The sequence below is a fragment of the Scyliorhinus canicula genome, chromosome 9, assembly GCF_902713615.1.
Source record: "Scyliorhinus canicula chromosome 9, sScyCan1.1, whole genome shotgun sequence".
Classification (NCBI taxonomy): Eukaryota; Metazoa; Chordata; class Chondrichthyes; order Carcharhiniformes; family Scyliorhinidae; genus Scyliorhinus; species Scyliorhinus canicula.
In genome coordinates, this window is record NC_052154.1 from 19927656 (window position 1) to 19954827 (window position 27172).

Here is a 27172-nt window from a genome sequence, read left to right on the forward strand (position 1 = left end):
GCCAGCATTTATCACTCGTCCCTAATTGCCCTTGGACTGAGTTGCTTGTTCGGCCATTTGAGAGTCAACCATGTTGCTGTGGGTCTGGAGACACATGTAGGCCATACTTCCTTTCATAAAAGACATTTGTGGACTGGATGGGTTTTTACAACAATCACTGATAGTTTCATAGTCGCTATTATTGAGACTAGCTTTCAACTCCAGACTTGTTAACTGAATTTTGAATTCAAAGTGCTGTCGTGGGGGGAATTTGATCCCATGTCCCCAGACTATGAGCCTACTGGATATTGGTCTGGTTACATTACCAGTCCGCCACCATCTCCCATTAAAATTAACGTTTCAAACGATGAGAATAATCTTCATTATTGTCACAAGTAGGCTTACATTAACACTGCAGTGAAGTTACTGTGAAAATCCCCGAGTCGCCACAATCCAGCACCTGTCCGGGTACACTGAGGGAGAATTCAGAACATTCAATTCACCTAGCAAGCACGTCTTTCGGGACTTGTGGGAGGAAACCGGAGCACCCGGAGGAACCCCACCTGGGTCCCTGGTACTGTGAAGCAACAGTACTAACCACTGTGCTATCAGAACATCTCTACAGTATGGTACAATATATATTTTCTGAGATGATTGTTGAGAGGTGGGTTTGAGGGTTTTAAGGGTTATTCATAATGTTGCCTCAAGTCAGGGATGAATTTAGTGTTCCTTAAAATAGTGATTCAAGAGGTGAAGTGATAGGGAGAAAGGCATTGGAATGATCAAGCATGAAGTCTGGAATGAACATGCTTGATCTTGCCTTATGCCACTTTGAGTTTTGTTCAGGTCTTGTATGCTTATAGAAAGGCAGGAATATAACACCAAAGCAGTAGGTTTGCATTGGGGCTGGTTTAGCTCACTAGGCTAAATCGCTGGCTTTTAAAGCAGGCCAGCAGCACGGTTCGATTCCCGTACCAGCCTCCCCGGACAGGCGCTGGAATGTGGCGACTAGGGGCTTTTCACAGTAACTTCATTGAAGCCTACTCGTGACAATAAAGCGATTTTCATTTTCATTTCATTTTTCATTTTCATTTCATTTCATTTCAATAGTCTGGGAAAGGGGTCAAAGTTATTGTATATCTGGCCTATGGTCACTGGGTTGGAGACTGTGCTTGAGATTGGCATTATCCGAAGATTATGCTGATAGGCTTTGTTGAAAAGAAGTGGGAGGATATTTGTGTGAAGCATAAACTTCAGCACAGAAATAATGGGCTGCATGGCGTGTTGCTTTCAGATTATGTAAATTTTCAGAAATAATATAGTGTGTAAGTGCGTGTGTGCTTGTTCCCCATTGATCACGTGTAAAACATATAACTGGCTGAAATCTTTGGTGACTTAAATGGATAGAAATGTCTGTAGTTCCTGGAAATTTAAGGTGCTTCATGCATCGTTGGGTTTCAGTTCAATTTGTCACGGTGGAAACAGTAAAAGTTAACTTGAATCTTGATTTGACATAAAAGTGCTTTTCTTTCAAAGTTATGAGCCATTGAAGGTCAATTATAGGGTTTGCCAAACAGGTAGATACTGTAAGTGGAGCAACTTCCCTCTCATGCTCAGTGAACTACCTCCTCTTTTACATGTCAGGCACTGAATGGATCATCGCATTGAGCAAAAGGAACCAGCTCAATGTTTCAATACTCTTGTCTATATCGTTAAGCAATCATTACCATATATTAGACACTGGACGGAAAGAATTACACACTCTGGCCAATATGATCAGTCTATTTTTGCTCGTGTCAGTTTTCCTTTGCATCTATGTAGTAAAGAATCTGCTACAGGAAGACCCAGAGCCATTAAATGGAAGATATTCTGTTCCAGGGAGATGGAATGCACTGAAAGAATTATTTTTTGTAATCCTGTACCATATTAACAGGAGGAAAAATGGAACCGGTACTAAAAATGACGTGGAGAGAGAGAACATGGGGTTGGGTCACAATAGAGCAAAAGAATTCGGCATTGGAAAAGATGGAACAGAAAGTAGAGAGCCTGGAACATTTCTTGGACCTTCATCCAAAGAAATGGAATGTGTGCCAAATTTACTGAGCCACCCTCAGGTAAGGCAACTAATTTTTAATGTTGCATTAGTAAGTTTCACATTATCTGAATCAGCCAGCACTCTGAACCCTCGGAATATATGTTTCCAAACTGACCGTGTACTACATCTTCAAAAGAATAATGATTGTCTTTTGTAGAGATTGCAGGAGCCTTTAATTTCATAACAGTTTCATGTGAACGGTTTCACACAATTGGATATGGTTGTGATGGTCAATTTAAGTATAGGTTAGACATGTTTAAGCTTTGCTCATTGATTGGCCGCTTGATATTTAGATCTTGGATTTATAATTCAACAGTAAAATGCTGTTGAAGGTTGGCTTCAACTTTACCTTTTCATACTGATAGTATCCAAAGTTACTCTAGCCCCATATCCAGCAATGTCTGCAGCTACATTATTCTATACCTACACTCTCCACAGAAATTCCACTTTCCTTGCACCCAAACATTCCAGTGCTTATACTCTTGGGGATTTACGACTTTTACACTGTTTTCTACCTACGTTCTCTTTTAGTTAGATGATCCTACTGATCAGAATACAACTTAACTAATCACAATTGTGTTTCACAGATAAGATTCAAGTAAGGTTGAGAATGAGTTGAGGAAATTGCAAGAAAGCTATGATATGCAATTGATACTGTTGTAAAATAAGGCAGGAATCTATTTTTTGGAACATTTAAAAAAATGGCAAAAGATTATTTTGGAAAGAGAATAAACAATAGAAGCAATTCAATGGTGTAGTCTAAAGTTTTTATTTTAATTGTCAATAGTTTATGTTGTTATCTTCAGGCATGATGCATCCAAACACTACTGCCACAAATGCCAATATTGCCACTATTGCTTCGAGACCAAGAAGAACTTTCATATGTTTGAAAGTTCTGTACTCAAACATGGTTGGTTTTTCAGTCCAAAATCATAATGTTATAAGCTATGCTTAATCAGATCATGTATGGTCCCCAATATAACACAGAAACATTTATGGTCCAGAAGTAGACTGTTCAGTCCATCGAGTTCTCAGTTTTCAGAATTGTATCGTGATCAATGTTGTTATAATAACTTGAAATAAATTCAGAGGCAGTGTATTCAAGTCTTTCTCACCTAAAAAGGAGAACATTGGAATACTGGAGCAGTTAAAGCAACAAGCATAACTGCCTTTAAGTGAGAGCTAAACAAGTACAGGGGGAAGAAAGAAATAGAAGGATATGTTGACATTTTTCTGTAAAATCGTTGCATTGATACATATAAATGGTTTCAAATTTGGCACATATTCACAACAATAATGATTAAACCCTTTCTACTCTATATTTGTCCAGGCTATCAATTCAAATCACTTCATAGGATTCACTGAAACAGATAAAACCCTATTTGTACTACGTCTTTGCAGAAGACCAAATGGCCTGTGTGAAATCTGGCTGTTCCTCCGAGTTGAAGGCATTGGAAACTTTGAGGTAAAGAATTTTGATTCTAGGCTACAAATAATTGTAAAATCTTTCAAATTGGTGTAATAATTCACTTTTATTAAACAATGCAATTTCCCATGAATAATTGCATGTAATTGCTGAACACTGACTTTAATATATCCTTTAACAATATGCATGCACCTAGTTATTCATTTATCTTTCAACATTATTTCACAATGCCAAACCTGAGCATAACTAATCCTGTTATTGTAAATGCTTTGTTCCTGCTGCATGTTCATTTCAACTAGATCAGACCAAACCATGATTTAAAAAAAGGATGAAAATAACTGATCTGCTTTCCTTTGATTTCACCGAAGAACTCCTAAAAATATTGTTTTTGTAACACTTGTACATCTTCGCAGGCAACAAGTTCCTTTTGAAGTGTTAAATGGTCAAACACCACATACATCTGTGCATAGCAGAATCCTGTCGACTTGCAAATTATATCAATTACTAGATGATCTTTCTTTTTGATGATGATGGTTGAAGGCAGAATGTTGGCCTGGATGCCAGGAACTTCCCGTCTTTTTTTTTTGCATAATTAAATTATACCTTCTATATTCGTCTGACGGGCAGATGTTGTGATGGTTTAATGGTAGCTCCTACATTGTATTGCTACTCAGTACTATATTGAGTACTATATAATTCAGCCTGAATCACGTGCTGCAGTTATGGCGATTGCGGCTTTAGCACCTCGCAGGGTTCAGAAATGAGAATAGCACCAATTGCGAGCTGACACTTATGGGGGAGATTTGCATTCGCAGGCCATGAACAATAAAACTCCACTGTATCAGATGAAATAGGTTATTTTTAAGGGCATTTGAGATGGAAGGAGTACACTCCCAAGCATACAGTCAAATTGTACCTTAATAGTGTACTGTGCGTCAGCTTAAATACTTCGAACTTAAATATATGAAGAACGTTAATGGAATTTGTCAGCAATTTGGGTTTTAATTTATTGAAATGATACTGAACTTTCAGAAATATGGGGCGGGATTCAGCAAAGTTGAGTTGAAGTCTGCTGAACTGTGCATTTAGCAGGGCGTTTCTTAACATCTGTAGAGCCAAGATACACCCCATTTCAACAGCACGTTGCTGTTTGTTTTGGCCTTAATGAGGAACTCCCTGTCAAGGCCACTTTTTAAGTAATTTCCTGCATTGCGATCTCTGCTCGGGGTGTAATTTATAAAGGCAGCCCTGATCTTTCGACCCCCCTCTGCGCCTCCATCCACAGCTTCAGGACCCCCCACTTCACCCAACTTCTTCTTCTGGGGTCCTTGAGCCCCCCCCCCCCTCACCTCTTCTTATGGGCATGGCCCAACCCCTAGCATGGACAAACTGGCATCTGGGCACCTTGACACTGCTAGCCTGGCAGTGCCATCTTGGCACCCTGTCAATGTCAGACTGGCACTGACAGGGTGTCAGTGTGGAAGTGCCAAGGTGCCCAGATATTAGGGGGAGTGCCAGGTTACCACTCTGCCCAGTGCCCGACCACCCAAGGGTATCAACTCCACAGCGAGACTCCCCGAGAGTGCCATCATGATTGGTTCACAACTCTGCGAACCAGTACCAAACAGTGCCTAGTTGAGGCCTCGCTGGTGAGGCCGGAGAATCCCGGACCCTGGGTGAATTTGGTGAGTGCATATTTAAATGAACCTAATGGCCCATTTAAATATGCACACATGAATCTCACCCAGCAAGAGTGAGATCCCGATCGCAACGTGCCGCGAGATTCCGTTGAAGCTCATGAGACATTTTGAGCGTTGCGATTCCCGATGAAGGCCAAGTCAGACACTATGAGGCCGCTGAATCGCACCATGGTAATTCAGGGAATTCAAAAAAGGCACATAGACCAAAGGAAAACGGCTGAGACAAAGAAAGATTAGAAAAAAAATGAAGTGCCCTATTGTAGTCAGGATACATTTTGTAAGGGCCTTCAAAATTTACCCAATACTGTAATCCTCAATCAGAGTAGATGTAATTTGCATAATAAATTGCTACACTGCTGCGATGCCTCAATTTATGAAGACTATGGTAATGGTATAGCTCTCAACCTTTCAGCATCCTGTCCACCCTGATGCAATCGTCCGTGAAGAGAGTGAGAAATGCTGGAGTGGAGGTGGTCTAAAACTGGAATGTCTTGAACCATATCAACGGTGGAGGATTTCCTTTAATGGGCTTCTGAGGTCAGTACTGGTTAAAACCTAACAGTTTTCAATAGTAACATAATGTTGTTCACATTGCTGGAGATATTCAAATTGAATCCTTTACATCCAACTCAATAAGCTGACAGGAAAGATTTTCCATTTGATTCGAAATAACTTGTGTGCTTTCCGATACAGATACATAAACATTTCTTTGATATGGTTAGCAGTCAACTACACCACTTACTGAAAGTGTGATGATAACAGGCTTAATATAGGGAGTGATGTTAATGGATGGCTGTTGTTCCGTTTATCTAATTTTATACTTTTGTTCTACAGAAAGGGGCCATGCAGACATGAATGGAGTGAAGAGGAAGGGGAACTTATCCATGTCAAGTTTGGATTTATGTATGTTAAATAACTCATGATCAAATTGATTTAAAGAGTATTCTTTATTTCTGAGCGATAATAAATACTCATGATCTTTCTGATCGTGAAGCCTCATCTCCACTACTTTATTTTATAATGGGTTTCAGTGAGGACCGTATTTCATCCTTTTTTAATGTGGAGGTGGAGTTTAAATAGTTCCGAACCTGAAGATCCCACCTACTATTTAGCAATAAATATAGCACAGTAAATTGTGTTGAGGCCAAGTGGCAGTGAAGCTTCCTCTGTACAGCAGCTATTAATTTTCTGTCAAACAGAACTCAAATGGATATTGAGGGGATTTTCCCCCCTGTCTTTGGTGGGCGGGAAAGCTGGTTGAGGATGGAAAATCCAATGGGAGTCCCCAAATGGCTTTTACGCTAGCGGGAATTCACCTTGAGATTGTCCCCAACCCACCAATGACATAATTGGGTTGCCACCATGAAAGATCAGAAACCCCATTACTATATATTTCAATATCATTTGTGGGCTTTGTCACTGTATTATTCCTCCCACGTAAGGATATTCCTTACCGCCAGCATGACTATCATGTCGGCGGGGTTTCCAGCAGTTTATGATAAATGAGGACCCGCTGACCTGTCCCCGCCAGGGGCTCACAGCTACATACAGCCCCCAAGGGGAAAAAGGTTCATGATCTGGAAGTACCTTGACATTGCTTGCTGACAGTTCCTGAGCACTGCCCTCTGTCACTACCCCGTGGGGGCCATGCCTGGTTACTGGCATGGGGGAGTGCCAGGGGGGTTTCTGTTGGGGAGGTCCATGGGGGGATGGTCCCGGGGGGAGGAATGGGGGGGGGGGGGGGGGTCAGGGTCCATGGGGGAATTATTTTCTCAGTGGAAAAACATAGACTTGATGTCCAAAGAAATCCAGGAATTTGGATAGCAAATTTGAAAAAAAAGGTGGCACTGTCCCACGAGAGCAGCAGCAGGATTGGAGGGTGAGTAGTGGTGATTTATACTAGCAGTTAACTTGCACCATTAGAACATGGAGAACTTAAACAATGGAAGGGAATAGATTGGTGGAGAAAGGGCATTGGATTGTTGGAGCCAGACCAAGAACAGAACAGTAAGGAGCCCCCTCGGGAGCTCCCACTGCCCAAGAAGCATCTTAAACTCTTTGAACACTCACTGGAAATGAGTGTCTCTCGACTTCGACCATCCATGGCTTATGACTTTAAGAACTGCCGAACCAACTTGGGTAGAGGACAAATTGTCTGAGTCATAGCAATGGCATTTGCTTCTAATTTCACATGCTAAAGAGGCTCTTGCCTGTTTCCAGGATGTATACTACTTAAATCCAGATCCACCTGATGGTCAGGGTGACCTGCAATCCAGCAGTAAGTTGTTGAGTTAACCTCCAGGCGATTTGCCCTGGCCAATTCTCCGTTTAAACCAATGAGGTAATGGGTCAAATGTCGCCCTCAATGGTTAAACGATGAAATGGTTCAAAGCAACTTGGTCAGGTAATGTTTCCATACTAATAATAATCTTTTTGCATAAATCAGACGTGCATTGCTTCACAACTTGACCTCAGTTTTTTTTCAGTTAACCCTCCATCTGAAATATGTACAGCTGTTAATATTAATTTTCAAAACATTGTAATGAAACCTTCAACACCCCATAAAATGTATCATTTGCCGAATTAATTTTACTCCTTTTCTCCTCAGCTGGTCAGCTTTTACCTGTGTGTTTGATTTTGAGACTGATATCCATCCTCGGGCACTTGCTCGGGGCATTGCAAAGGAGAAATGGAACAGAAGATTCATTGAAAACATGAATATGTGAGTACAGGTTATCAGAGATATTTTGATACGAATGAATCAACCCTAATTTGTGTTCAATGACTGTTCATATAAACACTCCTATATGCCCCACTTTAACTTCACCGTTTCACATGGTCTTTCTACTTCCAACATGTCAAGCGTAGATAAGGTAATCTCCATTACTTTTCTTTTTAAATTCTTAATCATTTCTGATCCCCCTTGCCCCTCTGAAGACCACTTCATTCTGTATTCATACCTGGTGAAAATTCAGTCAAATCACTTACAACTGCACTCTCAAGCTAATCATAGAATTTACAGTGCAGAAGGCCATTCGGCCCATCGAGTCTGCACCGGCTCTTGGAAAGAGCACCCTACCCAAGGTCCACACCTCTACCCTATCCCCATGACCCAGTAACCCCACCCAACACTAAGGGCAATTTTGGACACTATGGGCAATTTATCATGGCCAATCCACCTAACCTGCACATGTTTGGACTGTGGGAGGAAACCGGAGCACCCGGAGGAAACCCATGCACACACGGGAAGAATGTGCAGACTCCGCACAGACAGTGACCCAAGCCGGGAATCGAACCTGGGACCCTGGAGCTGTCCAGCAATTGTGCTATCCACAATGCTACCGTGATGCCCTTAATGACCCTCCATTCACCATGTTATTTCCACAGTTATTGATCTATTCAATCAAACCCTCTCCTCCACCTCGGATGCCCTTGTCCACACTAAAACCATTAATCATCCTCATCCTCGCAAAGCCCTCATCTACAGCACGGTAGCATGGTGGTTAGCATGAATGCTTCACAGCTCCAGGGTCCCAGGTTCGATTCCCGGCTGGGTCACTGTCTGTGTGGAGTCTGCACGTCCTCCCCGTGTGTGCGTGGGTTTCCTCCGGGTGCTCCGGTTTCCTCCCACAGTCCAAAGATGTTCAGGTTAGGTGAATTGGCCATGCTAAATTGCCCGTAGTGTCCTAAAAAGTAAGGTTAAGGGGGAGTTGTTGGGTTACGGGTATAGGGTGGATACGTTGACTTGAGTAGGGTGATCATTGCTCGGCACAACATCGAGGGCTGAAGGGCCTGTTCTGTGCTGTACTGTTCTATGTTCTACACTGCTTTAAGCTCAAGAAATGTTTGTGGTGAACAACCTGTTTTACCATTCATTGCTAGATCTGGTTGGATCAGATAAAGCAGGTATTGTCAAAGTCGGGGGCATGACCCGTGGGTGGGTCACGGGCGGGTGTCGGGAGGGTCGCAGAACCGTCTGCGGCGCTCCTGATCGCGCAAATCCGCGCGCAACAGCCGCAGCAGCCGACTTTTAACAATGCCGGCTGCAAGCAGCCTTCAAAATGGCCACGAACATATTTTTTTTAAAATGCGGCTACACTGCGCATGCGTGCCCGCTTATCGGTGCTCAAGCGCAGGGCTTTGCGCATGTGCACCGATGAGCGGGCACGCATGCGCAGTGCAACCGCATTTTTAAAAATCTGGTTGCAGCCTTTTTGAAGACCGTTCGCAGCCGGCATTATTAAAACCCGGCTGCAAAAAGTTCGGGGCGAATGATGTGACTGGTTGCTTTCTGAACTTCGATGCTAATGAAATGTAAGTTTCTTACTCCAAGAATGGTGAGCGATCCAACGATGGTTTCACCGCAGCTGTAACTTCAACCAAGAGATATCAACTTTTTAAATCTTAATTGAAGCCGGCTGCTGAGGCTGTTGGCCGTGAATTTGCGCAATCGGAGATGCAGAAGATTTTAAAAAGAATTCTATGTAATCTTCCTACCCGAAGGGAGGCAGAGAGGAGGTCATGCCCCCCTGAACATTGACATCGCGGGCTTTGGGCACGATTGCGATTCCTCCATTTTGTCAGCAGCAAATAAGGTAAGGGTAAACGGTGGGTTGCGAAGGTTGGCCGGCGTGGGTCGTGAAGGTCGGCCGGTGTGGGTCGCAATGGTCGGCCGGTGTGGGTCGCGAAGATCGGCCGGGTTGGGCCCAGAAGGTTGGCTAGTTGGTAAAAATGGGTCTCCGGAAGAAAAGTTTGAAAAACACTGAGATAAAGTACCTCAACCAGGCTGCTCAATGTTCCAGGGTCATTTGGGAATGCCTTCAGCTGCTTGAGCACTAAGCCCTGGAACTTACTCCCTAAATTTATTTGCCTTTTACCTCTATCCTTCAGGATGCTCCTGAAATCTTTCCCCATTACAACATGTTATACTATAGGAGAAAAGGTTGCTAATTGGTTGGCAAGTCCACTCTGATTGGCAAAACATTGCTATGGAGAAACCAAACAGGAGCCAGAAGCTCCCCTACCCTTCTGGGCAATTCAAAAAAGGTACACGGCTTGAATATATAACTATTGTTTGCAGAGAACGGGTCCCAGCGAATGAATGGATGTCATGTCTAGCAAATGTAAATGAGCCTCATTGTGAGCTCGACAGATTATCTAAAATTGTTGGAGTAGCTATCAGCACACTCAGGATTGCTTCTAAATCACACAGAAACCTGGGGAGCCTGTAATACCCCATTGCTTTCCCCATGCCAATAACACGGAAAATCAGAGGAGACTTGCTTACCATTTTCTCATGTAGCATAGATAGTTGTGACCGTTTGAAATTTGGCATTTGTACTTTCCGCAGTGTACAAAAGTATGAAGTACATCTATAGGGTAGATAATAAGAAACTGTTGCTCTTAGCAGAGGAGTCAATAACCAAGGGACATTGATTTAAAATCAGGGACAGGAAAATTAGAGGGGATTTGAGTAAAAGCTCTTCAATGTTGTGAAGGTTCCTGTCTCTACCACCCTTTCAGGAAGTGAGGTCCATGATTCCCACCGCCATCTGGGTGGAAAAGAAGGATTTAGATGAGCACTTGAGATGTCGTAGCATACAAGGACACGGACCACGAGCTGGAAAATGGGGTTAGGAGAGATAGGCTCTTGATGGCCAGTGTAGATATAATGGGCTGAAGGGCCTTTTTCTGTGCTGTAAAACTATGACCATTCGACTCCCTTCCTGATACTGGGTTCCTCGACTAAGTGCCTTTGAACAAGGTACTCCACTCCAGCCCACCCCTGGAGCCTGCAAGCAAACAGGATTTACTTGTTATTAAGTCTGCATGATGAGACCCCTGCCCACTGTTGCTTTGATACCGGCAGCGGCTGGATGAGGCCTAGCCAGCAACGCCCACTTCCTATCAATGAATTTTTTGAAACGCCATTAGGTGGGCCTTACTTGCCCATTTGAGGGTCTCAATTGGCGGTGAGGTGTGAAGGACGTCCACCGAGCCTTTCTGCCACAGGCTTAATGGGGGTGGAGGTAGAGGGGGGATAGTGGACGTGTCCCCGCAGGGGGGGAAGGGCACAAGATCACACGCAATGTTTCAGGTATGTCACCTTTCATCAGTTCCTTGAAATAGCATCTAATCTAGTGCAATCGAGACAAACTGGGGATAACATTGTACAAGAGACATAGGGAGATAAAAGATTTACAGCAAAGAATTAGGTTATTTGGCCCACTGTGTCGGTGTCAAACAAACAGGTTATCCAGCCTAATTTCATTTTCCTGATTTAAGTCCATCACAGCAGAAACCCACGCAGACACGGGAGAACGTGCAGACTCCGCACAGACAGTGGCCCAAGTCGGGAATCGAACCTGGGACCCTGGAGCTGTGCAGCAACTGTGCTAACCGCTGTGCCACCATGCTGCCCACGAGCAGCAGCTCACTTCATAGAAGGGTTCTGGAACAAAATTTCACTTTGTACTACCTAAGGAGATATTTCTGCAAACACTACTTTCATAAAACAAATCCTTTGCGATTCCGAAACGCTGTCCCTCTCTTCGAAGATGCTGTCTTTCCTGACGGGTACTTCCAGCATTTTGCACTTTCAACGGTGATACAGTGGTTAACACTGCTGCCTCACAGCACCAGGGACCCGGGTTCAATTTCGGCATTGGGTGACTGTTTGTGTTGGGTTTGCACGTTCTCCCCGTGTCTGCGTGGGTTTCCGCTGGGTGCTCCGGCTTCCTCCCACAGTCCAAGGATGTGCAGATTAGGTGGATTGGCCAAACTAAATTGGCCCTTATGTCCAAATATGTGGAGCTACGGGTAAGGGTGAGGGAGTGGGCCTAGGGAGGGAGCTCTTTCAGAGGGCCAGGTCGCAGACTCGATGGGCTGAATGGCCACCTTTTGCACTGTATAAATTCTATGGATTTCAGATTTCCAACATTCACAGTATTTTAATTTTGTATTAATGAATTGCCTGCAGGCTGCTGCCATAATTACATATATTGTAGGGTTCTGAAGTGTTTGTGTTAATCACAAATAATCATAATCTCTCTGGTTGCTCCTGCTAAGAGGGTCTATCTGCTGTGATTGTAGCTGATGACGCCACCTCAGACCAACGAGGAGACTTGCTACAACGATGCCCATGCTGCGACCTGGGGCTTGATCGCTTTGGCACCTTGAAGATGCAGTTCAGGCCCCAGGACCGCTTTTAAGGGGCCCTCCAGTATAGCGCTAGGAAGATCTCCCACATCATGGTGGCTTGCTGCATCCTCCACAGCATCGTGCAGCAGAGGGGTGATGTGCCGGAGACGGGGGATGAACACCAGGCCTTGGGTTGGCGGTAACAGCGGTTCAAGTTCATGGGGAGATCAGGTCCATGGGATGGAGGATGATGACGAGCCGCTCCACGATGAGCTCTGGTGCTCCACATCATTCAACAATGTCTAACTCCTGACCACTTAGCACTTTCCACCGTCCACCTGGGTGATCCCTGCATGCAAGCTGGCCATTCCATCACACAGTCCCACCAAACCCTTGGGTGGTGGAGGTGGGGGCGTGGTACGGGGTGAGAGGGTGGGGGGAGTTGGGGTGTAGAGGGATGAGGGCGGCCCACCTCCAACTTCTCGCTGTGATTCTCGCCCTGTGACCTGGGTCTCCTTTGGCAGCCGACTTCTGGAGCGACCGGGCATGCATGGCTGGCCAACGCTCAGCAGTCCCAGGTGGCACTGTGCCAGCCTGTTATGCCCACTGCCATCAGATGGGCCAGGAACTGGAGGGGGTGAGTCCAAGGCGTTGTGATATTCCAGCACCTCCTTTACAGGTGTCACTGGCATGGGCCCCATCAACTCCTCCTCCCTCGTGATGCCCAATCGCCCCCGGGCTACTCCATGGGACGGGGTTGCAACCAGGGCAAACTCCTGAGGATCTCCCGCCACCTGGCGTCATCAGTCCTGGAGGCCCGCTCTGGTCTCGACCAGGATCTCGATGCTTACAGCCATGGAGCACTGGACTGGGCCACCATCCTCTGGGACTGTGCCATATCACTCAGGGACTGGATCAGGTCAGCCAGTGCCCAGGCAATGACAATGATGCCCTCAGCCAGAACGCATTGTGAATGGGCCAAGCTCCGGAGTGCCATGTCCATGTCCAGGTGGCCCTGGTACATGGCTGCCTGTGACAGGACAGCCCTGTCCTGCGCCTCAGCCACCGCCCGAACAGAGTGCCCCAGGCCTTGGACATCCTGACCCATGGCTGATACTTTCACCCCACGGCCACCACTGCAGATGCCACACTCTCAGTGTTGGCCTGGGTGGCACACAATGTCGGCACTGCCTCCTGCTCCTGCAGATGTTGGACTCCTCCGAATGCACCTGCAGACACTGGATGGTTGCTGACAACTGCTCATGTAGTCCCTGGCTCTGTATTTACATCTGCATTATCAATAGGACACTCTTTCCAGAAGCCCAAGACCCGTCTGGGTGGCAACTGGTCCCCGGTGTCAGGCCACCCTCAGATCGTCCACCCCCTCTGGAGTTCCTACCTCCACCTGATGTAATGTCAGTCACCCCCGGACTGGTGCCATGGGGTGGGTTTTCAGGGGTCTCTGCGCTATCTGTCACCTCCTCACCGCTGGGACTGCTTGGGGTTGGGGTCAGAGGTGGAGGACACCAGAAGGGTCAGCCTCATTGCCAAGTGATCCTGCAAGACACACGGCGCATGATTGGACCATGGGTCGGGGTGATGGGTGGGTGATGAGGGGGATGGTGGATGATAGTGAGGGGCTGATGATGGGTTGGTGAGGGGGTGGTGTGGGGAGGTGGGATGGGGATGGTGAGGGTGTGGTGTGCGTGTGGTGTTGGGGGGGGGGGGGGGGGGGGGTCATACCACCCATGACATGGGAAACTGCAAAACTGATGGGTCTCTCTTGGTCGCCTGACGCTGACCTCTTCCTTGGCGACTGCCCTCTCCAGGCCCACTGACCAGGTCCAGTGCCTTCTGCTCCACTTCGGTGAGAGGCCGTAGGTCCGACAGTCCCCCTCCAGTCTTCATTCTCTCACGGCAGTTGTGGGTAGCCTTCTACTGCGGGGGAGGGGGGGGGGGGGGCGGAGGGCAACAGACAATGCACAGTGTGAGGCACTCAGACACGGGCAGCACAGGGGTTGGGAAGCTGCTGGCCATCGTGGCTAGGACACCCAGCCATGGCAGCCGGTATGGGTGCTGGCATGTGTTGGAGGGTGGGGAGTGAGCACACTGCCATTGGGTGGGGTTCGATTGCCCTTGCGTGGTGGGGGTGGGGTGGGGTTACAGGTGTGCAGGACGCTGGTTAGTGCCAGGGGCACAGTGCTGCCTACTCACCTTGGTCGCCCTGAAGGGGGTTGTGCAGCTTTTTCCAGCACTGCTGTCCAGTCCATGCAGTGGGGCCCATGGTGCTCAAGGCCTCTGCCACCAGTGCCAGACTCGGTGTACGGCGGTGGGTGGCAGCCTCCTTCCCACCCCGAGGTAGAGGGTGGTCCCTCTCCTCCACGGCATCCAGTAGGCTCACCAGTTCACCGTCTGGAAACCGGGGTGCTGCTCTCCTTGCTGCCATCTTGTTTGCTGGGGTGAGTGTGTGTGTGTGTGTTGGGGGGGGGGGGGGGGGGGGTGGGAGGCGGCAGAGTGCTAATAGGTGGCAATCCCGACCTTGGCAATTTGGACACCACTTTCCTTTGGAATCTATCGTATTCCACATGGTGCTGGTGCTCGCACATTGACGGATCCTGAATTTCTCCGGGACTGACGGCAATTTAGTTGTGGTAGAAGTCCACCGATTTAGTCTCGGCATCAACACTTCGGCTGAATTCTCCGCCGTCGGGATTCTCAGTTTTGCTGGCAGCCTGGGGATTTCCTGAAATCAGGTGAAACGGAAGGAAAAACCCGCCCTTAGTTCCTGAAACAGAGAATCCCGCTTCACAGGGCAGCATGGTAGCATGGTGGTTAGCATGAATGCTTCACAGCTCCAGGGTCCCAGGTTCGATTCCCGGCTGGGTCACTGTCTGTGTGGAGTCTGCACGTCCTCCCCGTGTGTGCGTGGGTTTCCTCCGGGTGCTCCGGTTTCCTCCCACAGTCTAAAGATGTGCGGGTTAGGTGGATTGGCCATGCTAAATTGCCCGTAGTGTCCTAAAAAGTAGGGTTAAGGGGGGGGGGGGTTGTTGGGTTACGGGTATAGGGTGGATACGTGGGTTTGAATAGGGTGATCATTGCTCGGCACAACATCGAGGGCCGAAGGGCCTGTTCTGTGCTGTACTGTTCTATGTCTATGTTATAGGCCACTGTTTATATACTCTACATTTTTACAGTAATGTGCTGTGCTACATTATCATTTATTACACATGTTTACTGTGTTCGTGATGCATTATTCCTCATCCCCTTTCTTGGTCAAATCTATTGTCTTCACCATTCCATTTAATCTCCACACCCTTATCCATCGCTCCCCCATCTCACTGTGGCAGGCTGAATAATAATTTGGGCAGCACGGTAGCATAGTGGTTAGCACTGTGGCTTCACAGTGCCAGGGTCCCAGGTTTGATTCCCGGCTGGGTCACTGTCTGTGCGGCGTCTGCACATTCTCCCCGTGTCTCCGTGGGTTTCCTCCGAGTGCTCTGGTTTCCTCCCACAGTCCAAAGACGTGCAGGTTAGGTGGATTGGACTTGCTAAATTGCCCATAGTGTCCAAAAAGGTTAGGAGAGGTTATTGGGTTCGGGGATAGAGTGGAAATGAGAGCTTAAGTGGGTCGGTGCAGACTCGATGGGCCGAATGGCCTCTTTCTGCACTGTAGGTTCTAAGACTTTTTATGATTTCACTTCGACTCCAGACCATTACCCATTTCTGTACTTACCTGTGCACAAATGCGGCGCCAGCCCTCAGTTATGTCTTTATCACTTTCAGATTCAATTATTCTAATGCTCTCTGGGAGACGCCTAACCTCCTTGTCCAGAAACTTCAGCTCATCCAAATTGCTGTTACTGGATCTCTTCTGTCTGCGGTTATTTCCATATCTTTAATATATTGACATTGGAAAATCATGGGCAGTCAAGACCTCTGCCCTCACTGATGTATGGAGATCACCCACCACCTCATCCCACCCCACAAAGTCTTTTTAGCATTATCTCATTTGTGCTTAAATCCCATGTCATTGTCTAGCTTGATCATTTATTTCACCATCTATGACTTTCTGTGCATCACTTCCCTCTCTTTGCTCTGCAATTGTCAGTTATGTCTGGTTTCTATTCACTGAAATCCCCTCCCAAGCCCCTCTACTTCCTTCTGCTCCTTCGTACCCACGACCACAAATTAACCGGAAAAGATTTATATCCGGTATCGATCGGCTTAGCGGGGTGTCTGTCGATGGCTCCAGTGCAATGGCAATTTGCCAGTTTTTGGAGGCACAGGGAGTTTCTCTCCACCAAGGGCTCACGTAGAGCCATTCCTGCTCCCCCAATCTTCCTCCCCACTCCAGCACTCCCCCACCCATTTTTGACCCTCTCTCCATCCCCCCCCCCCCCTCCCCCAGCAATCTTGGGAAGGCACCAGGAACACCAACTCACCCCACCTCCAGCTGGTAAGGTTCCCCCCAGGCCCTATCCCTGGCAATGCCAATTTGCCACTCGAACACCCTAGCACTGCCACCCTGCCATGCTGCCAGCCTGCCATCCTGTTCGGGTGCCACACTGGCAGTGCCAAGGTTCCCAGGTTCCAAAGAGAGTTCTAGAATGCCACCCACCTCTGTCCCCGACCACCTGGTGGTCTCCAATGGCCTGGGAAATACCCCCAGCTGTCATTACAACGGGTCCATGTTTGTGTCTGATGGGGGGGCGGTGGGTGAGGGGGGGGGGGGGGGGGGGGGGGGAACGTGGCTTCCCTCCCAACAGGAATTCAGGTACTGGATTCAACTCTTTCGACGCAACCAACTCGTGCCATCAAATAGAAGCCGTACAACACCTGAACAAGAACTGTGTGCGACCTTTTATTTCTTCCTTCCGTTGCCAGAGAAAGTGTGTTCAACCACAGGATTGGGGTCACAGTGCCAGGAAGAGCCGACACTGAGGGCTCAGAGCCTGCCCGTTCCAGGGTTCAAAATATTGCCACTGGGATTTTCCAAGTTAATAAAGGCATCCTGTCGAGGTCTCTTTGGGGAGGTCATTAGTGCCTAACACGGGCGAGATCTTGCGAGGTTCAGTTCAAGCTTGCGTGACGTCTCAAGCATTGTAAATCCAGCGTGTGGCCTCTTGCGAGATTCAACAACCTCGTTGCGACATCAAGTCATACCCCGTTAAATCATAAACCAGCTCTTTGACCAAAGTCACCCTTGCTAAATTGTCTCGTGACTTGGCATCCATTTTCCATCTGCCGCTGTGAAGCACCAGTGGATATTATTCCCCTTGCTCAATGATGTGGGAGATTCACAAATTGTGTTTACCCCTTTACTCACCAACCTTCTGCTGCCAGCCAGCTCCTTGGAAACCGGGTTTCAGATTTGTCAGTCAAATTAACATCTCTCAGCTTTTCTGTGATACAAGGAGTTTTGTGACAGGGATCAGAAGATAGCATTCGAAGGGTTGAAGAGGCTGGTATGATGGGTCAAATGGCTGTGCTATAATTTCTATCACTATGTACCTTACTGTACTTTTAGGTGTTGCCAACAATTGTCGCACCACGAACAGTGGGGTCAGTTTGTCGGGAAACTAGAAATCGAGGGGTATGACAGGAAAGAGCTTCTGCTGAGGGGGTTGAGGAGCCATTCTTCTGGTAAGAAAATTTAACTGTTTCATTACCCAATGCTTAAGGTTCAACGTTTTAACGAATTGTATTGGTTGCTAAAATCTGCTGAATTACATTTAAATTCTTCTGTAATTTTACTGGAAACATATGTCATATAAATGTAAAAACGCTGACCCTGAATATATTGTCTATTTTCACATAAATATTGTGCTTAGATTATTCATATTATGCCAAAACTTGATTTTAATATTAGATGCAATGAATATCTCATACGGCCTTGAAAAAAACGTTTTCTGTGTCAATATGTTGAGACTTTAAAGTTGTTCCCAAAACGTCTTAGGTATTTGGAAGTGGACTGATATCTATCGCTACTCTGCATTTATTGTACATTTTGAGGTAAGAGATTATAATTTTTTAATGGTTGGTTTTAGAGATAATTCAGAGAGCTGCTTCTCATTTCCAGGTTCAGTTTAATTTCCGCCATTGTATCATTATTCCCTCTTATCATTATTTGTGCCTTCCATATTAAACTCTCATGTGCATAATTTAAATAGCCAACTACTTATCTTAAGTAAGGAGGTTAACAACTAATTTAAAATGCTTATTGTCAGGATCAAGGGATATAGGGGGAAGGGGGATCAGGGTATTGAACTTGATGATCAGCCATGATCACAATGAATAGCGGAGCAGGCCCGAAGGGCCGAATGGCCTCCTCTTGCTTCTATTTTCTATGTATGGATTCCTCTGAGACTATTATTCCTGCTGGGAACTACAGATACCTCCTGGTCGTACACCTGTCCAATACCATTACTCGCAGTCAAGCAGTAAAACGATTGAATAAGAAAACTAATTTAACAGAAAAGTAGACTTCATACGAGCACTTTGAGACATTAATTATATTTTTTTATCTTAATTATTAACAAGACCAAAATGATAATGAAGCAATAATAACCCGTCTTGATTTAAAAGTTTACTCTCCTCTCATGTTGAAGAAATTATTTCAGTTAGGTTGCTCACCTAATGTAGACTTGGGTGACAAATCAGGAAAACATAAAAAGTTTCACATCTCTGTTAACCACAAGAGTTCATTCGGTTCAGCTGAAGTCTGTGCTAGCATTTGTTTCTGTTCTGCTTTGCTGGTCTTCACTTACTCCCAATTGTTTCTGACTCCATTGACCCTTGAGAATGAACCCCTGTGCCACTTTTCATTAATTGGAGTGGACTGGCTCCTCAAACTGCTACTGCCGCACTCCTCCCACCACCAGAGCACAGTGGGCAGCAGCGTCTACCATTTACAAGATGCGCTGCAGGAACTCACCAAAGCTCACGAGACAGCACTTTCCAAACCTACGACCGCTACCATCGAGAAGAACAAGGGCAGCAGATTCATGAGAACACCACCTCCTAGGTTCTTGAACATTAACTGTGTGAAGGTTACCTTGCCTAATAACCCGAGATACAATTCATTTATTTTAATGAAGATGTTTAACTGTTTAAAATACACAGGTTAACAACTATGTTCATGTACATATTGGGCAAAGAAGTTGGATCTGAGTGAATTAAGGAGTCATGAGCTAATTTACAGACACCATAATTTCAAAGCGCAAGCCTTTCTCGAAGATTGTGAAGAATTTGAAGCATGTATATAATTTTACCGCTCCTGCTTAATTCCAATTGAACCATAGAACCCTACAGTGTAGAAGGCGACCATTCAGCACATTGAGCCTGCACTGACCCTCTCAAAGAGCACCCTACCTAGGCCCAATCTCCTACCCTATCCCCGCAACCCCACCTAGGAGCAATTTAGCTTGGCCAATCCACCTAACTTGCACATCTTTGGACTGTGGGAGGAAACTGGAGCACCCGGAGGAAACCCACACAGACACGGGAAGGAAGTGCAAACTCCATCCAGACAGTCACCCAAGGTCGGAATCTAACCCAGGTCCATGGCGCTGTGAGGCAGCAGTGCTAACCACTGTGCCACCGTGCCACCCCCAATTGTTTAATATCCTTTCAAAACCGTGAGCATCTCAATGTCCCTTTTCTCCAACATTCTTATGAAAACCTTGTTATCACTTAATTTCTCTTATCTTCTCTCCTGCCCTTTATAACCCTTATGGTGCCCTGTGCTGCCATCTACATTACTTCACTTGGGTCTCTGAACAGTGAAAGAACAAGTTATTTTTCTCTCTGCAGACTGGGATATCAGTAAATTTGCTGTGCATCTCCTTTCAAACAACCATCACACAGTAAGTATTACACACGCTCTAAAATACACCTTGTATTTCACTTCAAGGATCTGCATCAACCGTGAAATTGGGAGCAGCTATTGGATCTTTAATGTTCGCCGCGTTATTTTATTGCCGTTACATCTGTTGACAGTGATATTTTGATATTTATGAAAAGAGGACAATTTGATTCTCCACATCTACCTCTTTAGGTTGACACATTTTTAGACAGATTCTACCAACATTTTTAAGTTTCCATCTTCTCACACTCTGAGGCAGAAGGAATATGTTAAGGGGTGACAGTCTGACATTCCCAGGAATTGGCTTCAGTGTCTCGATAAGGTAGATCACAGCCAAAAGGATAATTATCTGGCTGTCTGAAGCGAGGAGATAAATTGTACGAATGGTCTGATTGGCGCCATTGGAACTTCATTATGTTTAAGTTTGTTGTTTGATTCACTGTTGCTGCCTTTTATTTCGGCGTCAGACCCTGAATAAGAGGCATTGGCTTATTATTTCAGAAACCAAGGGTGAGGGTTTTGCCCCCACTGCCCCCCCCCCCACCCCCCCCCCCCACCCCCCCCCCCCCCCCCCCCCCCCCCCCCCCCCCACCCCCACCGCCGGGTGGTGTGTTTTGCCAAGGTGGCTTTTCATTGGCTGCCAGTAGGGTCTTCTGGCCCCACCGTTATTTACGGCGGTCTTGCGTGCTTCACCAATCCCACCGCTGGGGAACCCGCCATGGTGGGTGGGGAGGGGTGGGTGGGTGGGTGAGGGGATTGGATTGCCTTCAGCAGAACCGGAAGATCCCCCTGTCGGGAAGAGCCAGAAACTCCCTCCCCAAATTTTGATTAACATTCCTTGTCCAAGTCTCAGTGCACATTATATTGATCAATGTGTCAAGACATCGTGAATTCCTTCTGACTTCAGATGTACGTGTCAGGAATGACTTGCATTTTTTATAGTACAGATAAACTTCAAAAGAGGATTGAACCCATTCAATGAGTAAATATCCGATGATGTTCTTCCAGTATGAATACAGGTTATGTGATGTTTCCAAATGGGAGGAAGGCCGGGATTGACTGGTCAGACGCCTCTTTAGCAGATATCGCTGATGACGGAATCGTTGACGATCTGTACAGAATCAGCTTTACAGCAGGTGAGAAGAGGAGGACGGGATTCTCTAACTCCAGGCCGAGTCGGAGAATCGCCGGGGTGGGTGGGGGGGATTCACGCGATGCTGCTCTGCAATGATTCCACTCTACGCAGCCCCCCAACAATTCTCCACACGCGTTGGGCCGAGTGGCCGCCGAGATAGGCCGAGGACCGCCGGCGCCGTTCACGTGTGGTCCTACCTGGTGGGACCTCAGCGTTCATCCTGTGGGGGGTAGCCTGGTGGGGGGGGGGGGGGGGGGGATCCAACCCTGGGGGGGGCTCCACTGTGGCTTGGCCCACGATCAGGGCCTACCGATCGGCGGACCTGCTTCTCCTGGTGGGGGCCTATATTCCTCCGCGCCAGGCCCCTGTAGCTCTCCGCCATGTTGCGCCGGGTCGGCACGGAGAAGGCAACTAGCGCGCATGCGCGAGTTCTCGCTCGTCAGGACACACATGCGTGAATTCGCGCCGGCCGCAGCATGCATGCGCAGACCCGTGGTGCCCGTTTGACGCTGGTATCGGCAGCTGAAGCTGCACGAGTTGCTCCAGTGCCGTGCTGGCCCCCGGTCAGGCACAGGATCGCTTCCTGGGGGCCTGTTGACGCCGTCGCATTTTACGACGGCGTTTATGACGCCGTCAACACAGCCTCGGGATCAGAGAATCCCACCCAAGACATATCGGCTGTTGAATTCACTTGTAATTTTCAATAATGGAACAGCATTTTTGAGAATGCAGAATTCATCCTTTCAAGACAACAACAACAACAATATCCAAGTTTCTGTCATGTCTTCCTTTACCAAATCACGCCATCTTTTGTTTTCTATATTTCTACAATGTGAATCGGCATTTATGGCTAAATTCATCAACGGGCTTTATTGAGCTGAATGATTTTCTCTTGTTCGTGAATTTCTAATATTCTGATGCTGAGGAAGTTGTTCGTTCACTTCACCCTTTCTAATATTCTGGACAGTTTAAGGCTGGGATGTTCCGCCTAGCTGCGATGGGTTCCGTCACAACGGACGTGGTGAGCTGAGCCAGTCGAACATCCATTCACTTGAGTCGGATCGGAAAATCCTGGACTTTGTTTCTAGGAACCATTATCCATTTTTTAGGAAATGAAACAGAGTCCCGTCATTTAGCCAAGTGTTTCCTGGCACCGGCGGCACCAAAAACAATCTCACTAACAAACGGGGTGCTGTTTCATTTCGGAGAATCTGAGGAGCCGGTCTCACCGGGCAGTCCATCTCCCCATTGCTGAAAAAAATTCTCAGTGTGGGATGGACTGGGAGAAACTGCCCAAGGGGGGGAGGCTGTGGTGTAGTGGTACTGCCACTGGACTAGTAATTGAGGAACCAGGGGTAATGCTCTGAGAACCTGGGTTCAAACCCCACCATGGAAGATGCGGGTGTGATTTAACAGAAAGATTTTTAAATGTCATTTCTGGCAGGGTGCTTCTCACCAGCTTTTATGGGGGAGGCTGTGGTGTAGTGGTACTGCCACTGGACTAGTAATTGAGGAACCAGGGGTAATGCTCTGAGAACCTGGGTTCAAACCCCACCATGGAAGATGCGGGTGTGATTTAACAGAAAGATTTTTGGCCTCACGGTAGCATGGTGGTTAGCATCAATGCTTCACAGCTCCAGGGTCCCAGGTTCGATTCCTGGCTGGGTCACTGTCTGTGTGGAGTCTGCACTTCCTCCCCGTGTGTGCGTGGGTTTCCTCCGGGTGCTCCGGTTTCCTCCCACAGTCCAAAGATGTGCGGGTTAGGTGGATTGGCCATGCTAAATTGCCCGTAGTGTAAGGTTAATGGGGGGATTGTTGGGTTACGGGTATACGGGTTACGTGGGTTTAAGTAGGGTGATCATTGCTCGGCACAACATCGAGGGCCGAAGGGCCTGTTCTGTGCTGTACTGTTCTATGTTCTAAGGCCCAAAAAATGACTAAGGATCTCACCGAAAAAGCTGGTGAGAAGCACCCTGCCAGAAATGACATTTAAAAATCTTTCTGTTAAATCACACCCCCATCTTCCATGGTGGGGTTTGAACCCAGGTTCTCAGAGCATTACCCCTGGTTCCTCAATTACTAGTCCAGTGGCAGTACCACTACACCACGGCCTCCCCCATGCAATGTAAAGAGTGTGAGGTGTTAGCCTTTGCCCACTTTTAAACTGCTCAGAAACTTCCAGAAGCTGGCGTGTCATCAGCTGGAGCCACTTTGAAAACTGTCCATTTTTAAAAGCAAGAAAAATAATAATTTTACGAAGTAGCAAGGCTGACTGAGTTTTGCATTTACTTTCTGTCCCATTTCGACCGGGACATTAACAACTAAAAAAAAAAGTTATTTGTCCAATGGACTGGAGGCTAAAGGTGCTACCTAAGAGCTGATGGTTTCAGATTAACATCCCTGCCTGCTTTTAGTCAAACAGCCGGTTAGTTGGACAACTGGGTTAATTGCTCTGGGTTATACAGTGACAATGGGGGCAGTATTTCCAGCCCCATATGATGAGCACATTTTCCCAAAGGTGTGATTGAGGTTTAAAGGGCTCACCTCACACTATCAACGGGTAGATAATAAAGACGATTCAAAGGCTATTTCAGATCTACCGTTTGAGGCTGACTGGAATTGCTTTTAGCCTGTGGTGCCCCCAACTCCCTGGCTGCTGAGGTATCCTCAAGGGTGTCAACCATTCAGGTAATAAAGACATATCTACTGCACTGATGCCTGTGAAACCGTGGCCCAGGATCTTGTGGCCCCTCCTGCCTGGTGGGTATCTTAGGGTCCCACCAAAGTAAATGGTAATTTAAATGGCTTGCTGCATCCTCCAGGGGGAGATACGCTGAAGTGGGGCCGTAAAATCCTGGCCACAAAGAAAAAAAATAAGGTGCTTGTGGTATTGTGCGAAGCAAATAATGGCATGATGGGAAAACTAGTCAAGTTTCTTGGTACAATTAAATTTAAACTGACTTCGCATAACCTGAGGCACAAATACAAGCAGCCAAGGTCAACTTGACCCAAAATTTTGCTGACTCTAAACTCGGATAAGAACTCAGTCGTCACACACCAGAGCAGTCTAAATACACAAGATAAACTAGAAATAGTTATTTTTGATACTTAAACAAATCTGCTCCGTTTCTTAAACATGCACCAAAAGACAAGATAATGATATGAGACCCCGAGTCCTCTAAAGGTCAGCAAGGTGACGCCATTTTAATGATTATTACTTATGTTTTACTTTTGATAAAATTCCTGACCAAGCTGTATTCACGTTATCTTGATTTTATAATGTATAAATGTCTACCTATTTGTCTGTACTAGTGCAGACTTGGAAGGGAACCAGCAGTTTGTACTTGACTGCCGTCCGACTCCAAGTCTCAGCCATACTGCTAGCAGTTGTAGTTCGTAAATAAAGCTTAGTTTTGTTTACCTAACGAACCTTGTTGAATCTTTCTATCACAGTCCAGAAGCGGGGGGAATATTGATTACGACAATTCACAATTTTATCACTTTTCTTAGTTTTGTAATTACCGGAGATGGAGGATAAAAAAACAGCTATTGATTGAGTCGAGCTGTCGGATTTTGGAGGTCTGGAGAACCAGCAAGGAGTCAAGCTAGAATTTGCAACCCTACATGGCTTCCTAGTGGCAGATTGGTTGGAGAGTTAGGTGGAAGGTGGGTTGGGGGGGGGCAGCTTTTCAGGCAGACTTTGATGTGCTACCCCTCTCTGTACGCCCCACTCCCTACACACAGCTCCGCATCGCCCCCCCCCCCCCACTTCTATCCCCCCCACACAGCTCCTCATCTGTCTGGCCAAGAGTCCTGTGGAGGGGATTCTCCTCTATCATGGTGGCTTGGCTGTTGAATCCATTTTTAAACATTGAATTTTAAACAGTTGGAGACCGGGTGCTTCAAGTTGGAAACAACCTCTCTCTTACTTTCCTGAAATGTAAGCGCATTTACTTAATAACAATAATAACAATCTTTTATTGTCACAAGTATTAAGTCACTGTGAAAAGCCCCGAATCGCCACAGTCCTGCGCCTGTTTGGGTAAGCTGGTACGGGAATTGAACCCGCACTGCTGGCCTCACAAACCAGCTGTCTAGCCCCTGAGCTAAGCCAGCCCATAAACTTCCAAGCTGGAGGGCCCACAATTTTTAATTGGGCAATAAGCCCATCACTTGGGTCACTCTTTGGACAATTGAGGGAAGACCGCTGCCAGGCCCCAAACAGTGCAAGGTGCTAATCCCTACCAGAGCCTCGACATTGGGGTCCTGATGACAAATGACAAAATCCTGCCCTTGATCTCTGTCCAACTTCCCATGGAAAGTGCACGTCCGAGCAGTATCACAGGTGACAACAGGAACATCCTCTGGGTGAAAGATATCCAAGGTTTAATTGCCAGGCAGCACTGAAGTAGTCCATGTTAATAGGCAGCAAGAAAACATTCAAGCTTGGACTGATAAGTAGCGAGTTATATTCACAGCACACAAACAGCAGGTAAAGACAAGAGAAAATCAACCATCTCTCCTTGACATAGTGGCATTGCCATCATTGAATTACCACCAGCCCTCTCCCCCCCCCCAACACCCTAATAACATCCTGGGGGGTTACCATTAAACAGAACTGAACTGGACTAGCCATATGAATACTGCGGCGACAAGAGGTCAGAGACTGGGAATTCTACAGTGAGTAGCTGACCTCCTGACGCCCCCCCCCCCCCCCCCCCCAAATCCTGTTCTCCATCGACGAGGCTTAAATCAGGAGTGTGATGGAATACTCTCCACTTGCTTAAATGAGTGCAGCTCCAACAACACTGAAGAAGTTTGACACTATCCAGGATACAGCAACCCACTTGAAGGGGACCACCTTAAACATCCACTCCCTTCACCACTGATGCACAGTGACAGCAGTGTCTACCTCCTGCAGGATGCACTGCAGCAACTCACCAACAACGGCGTCAGCAGCATCTTCCAAACCAGAAACCTCTGCTATCTAAAAGGACAAGTCGCTCACCACCACCTTCCCAAAGGCAACTGGGATGCGTAATAAATGCTGACCTCGCCAGCAGTGCCCACATACTGTGAAAGAATACTTTTAAAAACTCTTCCTGACACTCAACTTCGAGATTCACACGTGAAGAACAATCAGCTGAGCCAGGCGATGGAGGGCTGCAGAATTTCAAACTGACAAGAATCAATGATGTCAGGACAGAAGGGATGCAAACTTTCCAGGAAATATATAATCAAAGGGGTGACTTTAATTCCACACAGCCAACCATTCTGGGAAGACAAGAAGTTAAAATCACCAGACTTACCCGCCAGTAGTTGGAGGTTTCTGGTATTCACGCACTCATGCCCAAAAGGCGCAGGATTTACTCTAATACCTGCATGTTGTGCCTCGATGATGATATGGGCGCTCTATTCGATGGCCATTTTTAGCAGACAGGCTGAAAAAGAGGGCTTCAGTGACTTTCTTTCCACCAGGCCCAACCACCACATGGAGTGGATCAGGATTGAGTAGGCCCAAAAAAGACATGGGCACGATCTACTGGCCTCGTCGCCCCAACTTGGGATATGACAAGGCCGTTAAATCTCACAAGAGGCCTCTCGTGAAATTTACCACCCTCGCCACACCTCGTGAAATCTCGTAAGGCGTCGCGATCTCGATCCCGCCCATTGAGATCAGGATCCAGATTTTCATATTTAGGTGAACAGTTTGTCTGACTTGAATATTTCTGCACTGTATCGATCCAGTGCCTGGGACCTAACGGCCTCGCCTCAGAGACCCTCAGCCGGCTTTGTTTAGCACTCATCCAGCAAAGGGCAGCAGAGCATTGCA

The 27172-nt window shown here is 46.9% G+C and overlaps 1 protein-coding gene across 1 annotated transcript in view; it reads left to right on the forward strand.

Annotated features, from left to right (window-relative positions):
- Positions 1-1751: 1751 nt before the first annotated feature.
- LOC119971133 (putative phosphoenolpyruvate synthase) overlaps positions 1752-27172 on the forward strand; it is a 114399-nt gene continuing 88978 nt past the window's right edge. Inside the window, exons 1-9 of the mRNA XM_038806300.1 lie at positions 1752-2093; positions 3405-3539; positions 5613-5737; positions 6035-6103; positions 7809-7922; positions 17868-17983; positions 18297-18352; positions 20153-20205; positions 21213-21340. Coding sequence (XP_038662228.1) covers positions 1752-2093; positions 3405-3539; positions 5613-5737; positions 6035-6103; positions 7809-7922; positions 17868-17983; positions 18297-18352; positions 20153-20205; positions 21213-21340 — 1138 coding nt within the window. The remainder of the gene's footprint in view (positions 2094-3404; positions 3540-5612; positions 5738-6034; positions 6104-7808; positions 7923-17867; positions 17984-18296; positions 18353-20152; positions 20206-21212; positions 21341-27172) is intronic.